The 10,000-nt window shown below is 44.1% G+C and overlaps 1 protein-coding gene across 1 annotated transcript in view; it reads left to right on the forward strand.

Annotated features, from left to right (window-relative positions):
• SLC25A26 (solute carrier family 25 member 26) overlaps positions 1-10,000 on the forward strand; it is a 122,354-nt gene that overhangs the window by 11,937 nt on the left and 100,417 nt on the right. The window contains exons 4-5 of the mRNA XM_075320696.1: positions 7,864-7,968; positions 8,490-8,537. Of these exons, the coding sequence (XP_075176811.1) occupies positions 7,864-7,968; positions 8,490-8,537 (153 nt within the window). The remainder of the gene's footprint in view (positions 1-7,863; positions 7,969-8,489; positions 8,538-10,000) is intronic.

The raw sequence follows: 10,000 nt of genomic DNA on the forward strand, positions 1-10,000 counted from the left end.
GACTGAACATACTTGGACTCATGAGCTCTCTCTTAGGACTTAGAATAAAAAGATGGCAGATTTGTTAGTGGCGGGTTTAATTTTTGTTGTTTTTAATCCAACTTTTTGGCCTTATTGGAAACACCCATCATCTTTTGCTTATGGCTCTTAGGAGCCTATAAGCCGCTTTGCCACATTTTGCACATCACAAGTCTTCTAGTGCCGGGTATTTACCCCACATCCGGAAGCGATTACAATTTATTAGTGACGGGTTCACTTTAATACTTTAGTTGCGGTCTTTATCCGGAGGTGCAGTGCGAGATGCAGGAAAGTGGCATTAATCCTGCGCTGGAAATAAAGCTGAATGGAGACAGATCTCCTGTGATCCGGCCAACAACTAGCTTGAAATCTACAAATTAGACGCGGTCATCCATCCACCTCCCACACCAGACCACGCTCCGCAGGCGCGCACGGACACTGCGGGAAGCAGCAGCTCGCAAGTAAACACTTTGCAAAGTTTTTTTGGTTTAGTGCAAAAGTTTAGTGTCCGCAAGTCACGGGAAGAGCGAAGAACTTTTCACACGTCGCCGCCAAAAAAATGACACCCCCCCCGAACACACACTTTCAGATTTGATAGTATGAAATTTTAGCTAAAATGCTAAAAATCACTAAGTGTCTGCAACCTGCTGTGCTCCAGCTGTTAGGGAAACGACAACTCCTATAATTTAGAGGGTCTGTCCAAATGACAGTATAAGCTATGTGGTGCTTGGTGCACCCTGGGTGTTGGGTGTGGCCAAGAGGCTCAGTGCACTATTCCACCCACTGGTTTTGCATGCCCCACTTCACCCGCTAATTAATGATTGACAGCTTTGGTGCACCTGAGTTTTCTCTGCTGACAGTGCTCACTTCAGCCCAGTCAGTGCTGTCAATCACCACTAAGAGGGCGGGGCACAACTAATGGGTGAAACTGTGTACTTTGCCTCTTGGCCGCGGCCGGGTTGCCCCCGGAGCCTCTTGGCCGCGGCCGGGTTGCCCCCGGAGCCTCTTGCCGCGGCCGGGTTGCCCCCGGAGCCTCTTGGCCGCGGCCGGGTTGCCCCCGGAGCCTCTTGGCCGCGGCCGGGTTGCCCCCGGAGCCTCTTGGCCGCGGCCGGGTTGCCCCCGGAGCCTCTTGGCCGGGTTGCCCTGGAGCACCGCATGTAACAAGTTTGAATTAAATTTCAGTTTCTGCAGAACAGACACAACGATTAGACCTAAAGGCGCGATTTGTACAGGTGCATTATCCTTTTACAAGGCTTTGTGCTTGGATCATACTGTCATTTTTAGCTGACGCTCTCCCTTTAAACTTTAAAGAGCCAGCATACGCACTATATTCCAGATAATAAAGCCTTTGCATAATAATAAGCATCTGTTTACGGCAAAAACCTGAACTTGTAAAGCGTTTCACTCCCGACATTCTAATCTAGCACTAGATGGCAGTGTTCAATCATGAATGTTTGATAAATATTTCTCCTGATTTGGGTCCTTCGGTACGTTACATGCTTAGACCCTCGTGTTTCTCAGAACAATGCCTTAGCTTAGAGCATCTCCGGGTTACCTTAATGTGGAAAATACTATATTTAATATCACATTATTATCAGCTGATTTACGTAATTTCCGTAAAACCTCACCTTTTTTTTCCAAACCACTTTTCCCCTTAAATTCCTCTCTTTCTGAGTTAATGAACAGGAAGATGACCTGCCGAGTCCTAATAAATGCACTGGGCTCTAACCTCTACCCCGCTCTCCTGTGCATGTGAGAGCCCACCACTGTTCATTGTCGAAGCAACCTCCTGCCCTTTAAAGGGGCGCTCTAGCAATAGAAAAAAAACAAGGAAAGTTTTTTTTATAAGTAATTTTAATTTCATTTTATCTGGGGTAGTAATCACTATAATACATTAAAATGGCCTCTGCCATGTTCCGTGTGCAGTAAGAAGCTTCATCCCTTTTCTTCATATGAAGAAAAATGTGCCACCAGTGGAGGTCAGAAGAGGCTGCTTACACTGCTGTCCACCTTATCTGATCTAATACTGGAGATACAAGGGGTGCCAGGAATAAGTGTGCTCACACTGCTACCGGACCTTTGTATCTAATACTTGAGATACCAGGAGTGCTGAGATAAGAGGCTGCTCACACTCCTGTCCAACCTGTGTATCTAATATAATACTGGAGATATCAGGGGTGCAGAGGTAGAAAGAGGCTGCTCACACTGCTGTCCACCCTGTATATCTGATCTAACACTGAAGGTAGTAGGTTTGTTGGGATAAGAGACTGCTCACCCTGCTGGCTATCGAATCTAATACTCAACATATAAGGGGTGCTGAGATAAGAAGAGGCTGCTCATATTCCTGTCAACCTGTGTATCTAATTTAATACTGTACTGGAGATATCAGGGGTGCTGAGGTAGAAAGAGGCTGCTTACAATGCTGTCCAACCAGTCTAAATAATCTAATAATGAAGGTACTAGGTGTGTGTAGGTAAGGGGCTGCTCACGCTGCTGTCCATGCTGTCTATTGGATTTAATACTGGACATATCAGGGGTACTGAGGGAAGAAGGGGCTGCTCACACTGCTGTCCACCCTGTCTATATGATTTGACTCTGGAGATAACAGGATTGATGGGATAAGAAGAGGCTGCTCACACTCCTGACAGAACTGTGTATCTAATCTAATACTTGAGATATCAGGGGTGCTGAGGTAGAAAGAGGCTGCTCATACTCTCCACCCTGTATATATATGATCTAAAGCTTGAGATACTAGGTGTGTTGAGTTAAGAAGGGGCTGCTCCCACTGCTGTCCATCCTATCTATCTGATATACTGGGGATATCAGGAGTGCGGTGGTAAGAAAAGGTTGCTCACACTGCTGCCCACCCTGTATATTTGATCTAACACTAGAAGTACTAGGTGTATTGAGGTAAGAAGGTGCTGCTCACACTGCCTTCCATCCTGATTATCTGATCTAATACTTTAGATCTCAGGGATGCTGAGGTAAGAAGGAGCTGCTCACACTGCTGCCCACCCTTTATATCTGATCTAACACTTTAGATACCAGGGTTCAAATTACCCTAGTCCAATGTCTAAATAGGTCTTTAGTAGCAGCCAGATCAGGGCAATATTCGGCTCTGTGCCGGTAATACTTTTACCTGGATTCTGGGCACTTATGCCACTTATCCGGCCCCCATGATGTCCTGATGTTGCAGGATTTTAGTGAATGATATAGACCCCCGAGGTGTCAGGCAGACGATGGCTGACACAGAGGCGACTGCTGCCCTTCTCCGACTGCCACGGAGGACGACATTGGATGCCGGAGACCAGGTATCAATCAATTTTTATTTATTTTGCTCATCCTTAAATATAAGAAAATAAAGTGAATATATTCCTGCACACAGGTATATGATATTTCACACTTCCCTTTCCGTCCCGGCTGCCTTTGAATATGTAAGATTAGAGGCCGACCTGATCCAAACCGCTTTATTGTTTAACATTTCGTTCATTTTGATGTCCAAATGTCACAGACGTCTTCGCAGCAGGGCCAAGACGCCAGCGCTTCCAGGGAAATGGATGTGACAAGTGGCCCTAAGATGACATGTGCCCCCATATTTAGAGTTCAGACCGGGGCATCTGCTTCTCCAAAAAAAAAGAAAGTCTTTCCTTGTAGTTCTGATTTCCAATACGGGGAGGACGGGGGATCAAAGATAATCTAAAATAAAATGGACCAAGCCGTGAAATACGGTGGAAAGCATTACCGCGGAAGAAGCTCCCATCACCGAGCAAGATTGCAGCGCCACAGAAGTCAGGAAGCCATGCTGGGCACCCGCGAGTCCTCCTGCATGATAGATTGTGTTTTATCTGCAAACCCTTTTAAGGTTTCCCTTCTGCCTGTGTGTGTTTTAAGGAAACCAAAAGCAAATGTGAAGGCGTGAAGTGTTACGGAGCATGAAGTTCTATGAATATTTATGCTGAACTTCACAAGTTGACAAATTCCTATTTTCTTGACATAATGGGGTCAGCTGCTGGTTGTGACCCCGGATCCATAGAGCCGCGTATAAGTTGCTTTTTTTTTTTTTTTTTTTTAATATTTTTTTATTTATTTATTTTTTTTATTTCGTAAAATGTCTCTGGATTGACAGCAGTGGTCTCCTTCAGATTGTCTGAATATGGCTTTAAAGTGTTGATTTTATACACTTTGATACACTGAAAAGACCATAAACCCATTTGGAGGAAACCCAATATAATTTTTCATGATCGTGTCACAATGTGAGAGACAGGGGGTTCCTATGCTGTCCCTCATGCGAAGGGTCCCTAGGCTATCCCTAACCTCAGAGTTACCCCTAATGGTGGAGATGTCTGAGCCCCGTGCCTGGCTATTCTCCTGACCAGGACTAATATGTTCCCCCAAGGGAAGGAAGGGGCAGGATTAGGATGGAAATACAGATGTAGACAGACAGGGGAAAACAAACTCACACAAACTACAAACACACATGAATGACCAATAAGAAACTAAAGAAAAAAGCAAGAGAAGCAAGGCAGCAACAAAAGGAAAATGAGGGATAATACAACAACTGCACCTATATTGTCCCTAGGCTATCCCTAATCTCAGGGTTACTCCTAATGGTGGAGATGACAGAGTCCCATGTCTGGCTATTTTTCTGACCATAACTAATAAACTATTGTCGCCTCCCCCCGGGGGAAGGAAGAGGCAGAATTATGATGGAAACACAGATGAAGAAAAACAGGGGAAAACAGAAACTCGGACACACTGCAAACTCACAGAAAGGAACAGTAAAACTAAAGCAAGAAGCAAGGCAGTAACAAAAGGAAAATGAGTGATAATACAACAACTGTACGCAGCAATAATGCCACCAATAAGTTTGGCTCAAACTACCTTTCCAGACCAGTATAGAAAAACTATAGCTGGTACTAATGGAAGTGTCCATTCAGCATAAGGAAGGAAGGAATAGGCAGAAGTGTGATGGCAACACAGATGAAGACCGACACGGAAAAATCAAAACTCTGACACACTGCAAACTCTCAAAAACCAGCATACTAAGGAGAAAAGCAAGAGAAGGAAGGCAGCAACAGAAGGACAACAAGGGTTAACACCACAACTGTTCACAGCACTAAAGTACTACAACCACCAGTAAATCTGGATCACAACACCTCACCAGACCAGTATAGAGAAGCTATAGCTGGCATTAATGAAACGGTCCAGCCAGCATATATAGGAGGGGAGCAAATGTGACTGGCTCTACCACAGCATGTGATTAATGGAGTTTGCTAAGCAGGGATTAGCCCTTGCAAGCCTGCCTATGAACTACAAGTCTGTGGGTCAATGCCGGAGTCTGCCTGTGCTGAGAGCTAGTCACATTCACTCCCCTCCTATATTTGCTGGCTGGACGTTTCCCTAAGTGCCAGCTATAGTTTTTCTATACTGGTCTGGAGAGGTGGTTTGATCCAGACTTAGTGGTGGTTGTTGTGTTATCCCTCTTTGTCCTTTTTGTTGCTGCCTTACTTCTCTTGCTTTTCTCTTTTTAGTTTCTTACTGTTTGTTCCTGTGAGTTTGCAGTGTGTCTGAGTTTCTCTTTTTTTTCCCTGTCTGTCTACATCTGTGTTTCTATCACAATCCTGCCCCTTCTTGCCCTGGTGGAGTTAGGGGGGCTGCTGGTAATCCCTGCTGGGCTGCTTTGTAATCTCCTTTAATCACATGCTGTGGGGGAGCCATTACCATTTGCTCCTCTCCTATATATGCTGGCTGGACAATTCCATTAATGCCAGCTATAGCTAATCTATACTGGTATGGAGAGGTGTTGTGATACAGACTTATTGGTGGTTGTAGTGCTTTATTGCTGTGAGCGGTTGTGGTGTTAACCCTTGTCCTTTTGTTGCTGCCTTCTCTTGTTTTTCTCCTTAGTTTCTTACAGTTTGTCCTTGTGAATTTGCATTGTCCGAGTTTTGTTTTTTTCCCTATCTGTCTTTATTTGTGCTACCATCACACTCCTGCCCCTTCCTTTTGGGGGTTGGATGTTAGGGGAGGAGAGAGAACAGATTAGCTCTGATAAGAAGAATAGGCAGCTATGGGACTCGGGCATCTCTACCATTAGGGGTAACCCCGAGGACAGGGATAGCCTAGGGTCCTCTAGCATTAGGGACAATATAGGAGCTCCCTGTTCTTCACTATCCTTCAGTCACATCAAGACAAATAGATAGTGGGGGTGTTCACATCTGAAAAAATGATGACATATATCATAAATTTGGTGAAGGTCCAATTGTTGGAAATTACATCAGTCCTGATAAGATCAGTGACTGTGTGCATGGAGATTGAATGGGGAAGTTTATCACTCATGAATAGAGTTGAGCGGATTGCTAATAATCCGGGTCCGGCGGATCAGTGGCGGGTTGACAAGGAAGTCCGAGATCCGATCCGGAATCCGGCCCAATATATGTCAATAAGGAGCAGAATCGAGGGAGGGACAGAGGGAAAAAAAAAATAAAATGCCAAATCCGGATCGTGCACCTGGAACCCCGCGTCCGGGTCGGACCCGGATCTACTGCTGAAATCACGCGGATCCGGGTTTTTCAAGTCAGAGTCCGCTCAACACTACTCATGAAATAATGCGATCACCATTGCTTTATGTTGGACGGACCTAGAGTCACCCCCACTGTGACACTAGTAATGATAATATGTTTTGACTACGGCGTGATTCTTGCTGATCCGCCCCGTACAGGACGCAGGGTTTGTCTCCATTCCGCGGGTTTGCTGAGCAGTAAATGATTGAGCAGAATAATGCACCGCTCACATTTAATCAGCCGCCGTCTTACCTCGTAGCCGGTCATGCAACTCAACGTAGATGTTCTGCCAGAACCTTCACTGCCGCTCGTCCGAGAGTCGCGACCTCTTCCGGTCTGTTCTTCTGGGTCTAGACGTTTGTTATTGTGATGGATCATGTGTCCTGATGTTATAAAACTAGTGATCACCTCTCATTATGTGTCTATCACAGGCATTTAGAGGAGTTTGCTGGCAACAATCTGTCATTTTCTCCTCATTACACTGGTCAGCAGAAAATATTTTTATCAAGTCTAGACCAAAGTATTTTTAAAGTCGAATATTGGATAACTAGTGATGAGCGGGCACTACCATGCTCAGGTGCTCAGTACTCGTAACTAGTGATGAGCGGGCACTACCATGCTCGGGTGTGCAGTACTCGTAACTAGTGATGAGCGGGCACTACCATGCTCGGGTGCTCTGTACTCATAACTAGTGATGAGCGGGCACTACCATGCTCGGGTGCTCAGTACTCGTAACTAGTGATGAGCGGGCACTACCATGCTCGGGTGCTCTGTACTCGTAACTAGTGATGAGCGGGCACTACCATGCTCGGGTGCTCTGTACTCGTAACTAGTGATGAGCGGGCACTACCATGCTCGTGTGCTCTGTACTCGTAACTAGTGATGAGCGGGCACTACCATGCTCGGGTGCTCTGTACTCGTAACTAGTGATGAGCGGGCACTACCATGCTCGGGTGCGCAGTACTTGTAACTAGTGATGAGCGGGCACTACCATGCTCGGGTGCTCAGTACTCGTAACTAGTGATGAGCGGGCACTACCATGCTTGGATGCTCAGTACTGGTAACTAGTGATGAGCGGGCACGACCATGCTCGGGTGCTCAGTACTCGTAACTTGTGATGAGCGGGCACTAACATGCTCGGGTGCTCAGTACTCGTAACTTGTGATGAGCGGGCACTAACATGCTACCATGGCATATACAGAGCTTTATATTCTTCCACATTCGTGCAGTTTCGTTGACCCTCCGTTCAGTGTTACAGTTCTCCTCCATGTTCTGTCTGCAGGTGGCTTGTCTTATCCGGGTGCCTTCAGAGGTCATCAAGCAAAGAGCGCAGGTATCGCCGTCCTCCACCACATATCGGATGTTTGCCAGCACCCTCCGCCTAGAGGTAAGGACTCCAAAAACCCGAGCGCTGATCCCTATGAAAGTCTAACCATGTGTCACATAAGTTCCAGAAAACCGTGTCCTCTCCTTCTATGAACCTGCAGGAATCCAAACCCTGTCAAAATGCTTGAGTCAACACAGACAAAGCTCCAATTATAGATCCGGAGGAACCAAGCGGATTAATATATCATTTTATGGGAAAGATTCCATAGATCTTGTAGTTATTCTATATTAGTTCTTAGCCTGTCAATCACTGAGAAGACCGCCCACCGGACTCTTCAGCCCTTTTCCCATTTCGAACAACACGTTCAAGGTGTCAGGTTCCCTTTTAAATAAACCGTTCCAGAATTTGATCCTGGAAATACTTCTTTGGCGGGCTGGATTGGGGTCACTTGATCCATTATCTGGGAGGTTATGCAAAGAAGTGTGGTGTTTTTTTTTTTTTTGTTTTTTTTTTTTGTTTGTTTTTTTCTTTTCTTTTCCATGGTTTCATGCCATCTACAATTGGTGTCATTGGTATTACAGGGAATTCGAGGCCTATACCGAGGTTATAAGAGCACAGTCCTGAGAGAGGTAAGACCCTGACTAATAAATTACATGATTGTTCTAAAGGCAAAATAACAGAAATGTTCATAAAATTCTGATAGTAAAGTAATATTTTACATTAGTGTATGTATATAATATATATATATAATTTAATATATTAAATAATATTAATATTCAAAATGATAAATATATTATAAATATTCAAAATGATAAATATATTATAAATATTCAAAATGATAAATATATTTTTAATTAATATATTTATATATTATTTGAGAGAGATTATTATAAATTATATATATATATATATATATATATATATATATATATATATATATATATATATATATATATATATATATATATATATATATATATATATAATATATATATATAAAAATTATGAACTATTTTGCTCTAATTGAGGATCTTTGATATTCCAGCGTTTACATAATACATGGAAGTCCCATACTGGATTTTAAAAACTGTAGATCCAGCTCTATCAACTGGACCAACCTTTGTTTCTTAAAGGGGTTGTCGTCTACTCTTACATTGATTATTTATCCTAAGGATACACCATCAATGTCTGATCGGCCGGGGTCCAACACCCGACACCCCTGACTATCAGCTGTTCTTGGTGGCGGCAGCAGAAACAGGTGACTAGAAATGCTCAGTTACGGAGCTGCTCCGTCTTCAGATAGTGGCCACGGCCTGGTAAAGCACATCCGCCTCCCATTGTTTTGACTTGGACGCAGAGGTGCAGTAGCTGGCCATGGCCGCTATCAGAAATCAGTGCAGCTCCAGAACCGAGCTTTTCTGGTTGCCTGCTTCTGCCGCCGGGACAGAGAACAGCTGATAGGTGGGGGTGCCGGGTGTCGGACCCCGGCTGATCAGGCATTGATGGCCTATTCTAAGGATAGACTATCAATGTTAAAGTAGTGGCCATCGTCTTTAATATTTAGCAGATACCTTTCTGTCTGGTGGCTGAAATCCCAACTCCACCCAACATTCATAGTAGCCAACAGTCCTTCTTATGCCGAGACAGTTCCACAAATTGGGCTAAAAAGGGGTATGGCTTTGCAAAACCTCTCCCATAAGTGGGCATTGTTTGTGTTCCTAATTGTTTTTAGGACCTTCTTCTCATAGTCCTTGGGGAGGGGCTTAAACTATTTGAATTTTGTATTGGAAATGTTGGTTAATATGAGCAATCATTAGAGCTTTTTGAATAGGCAAATTAAATATGGGCTAATATGTGCACCCCGGTGTTTTATGGGGCATAATCAGGGATTCTGTGAGAAGTGCAAAATATTTTAGGAGTAATAATTCGTAGGTAGAAATGAGATAAGAAAAAAAAAAAGACAACTCGCCCCCCATTTCTGATTTTTGATCGGGGGTTAATTCCAAATTAATTATATTACAATATTATATATATGATATTGCATATGGGGGAAAAAAATGCTCAAACTGTCAGGCTACCCAAAGGCCAAACT

Source organism: Anomaloglossus baeobatrachus, chromosome 8 (genome assembly GCF_048569485.1).
Source record: "Anomaloglossus baeobatrachus isolate aAnoBae1 chromosome 8, aAnoBae1.hap1, whole genome shotgun sequence".
In the NCBI taxonomy this organism is placed as follows: Eukaryota; Metazoa; Chordata; class Amphibia; order Anura; family Aromobatidae; genus Anomaloglossus; species Anomaloglossus baeobatrachus.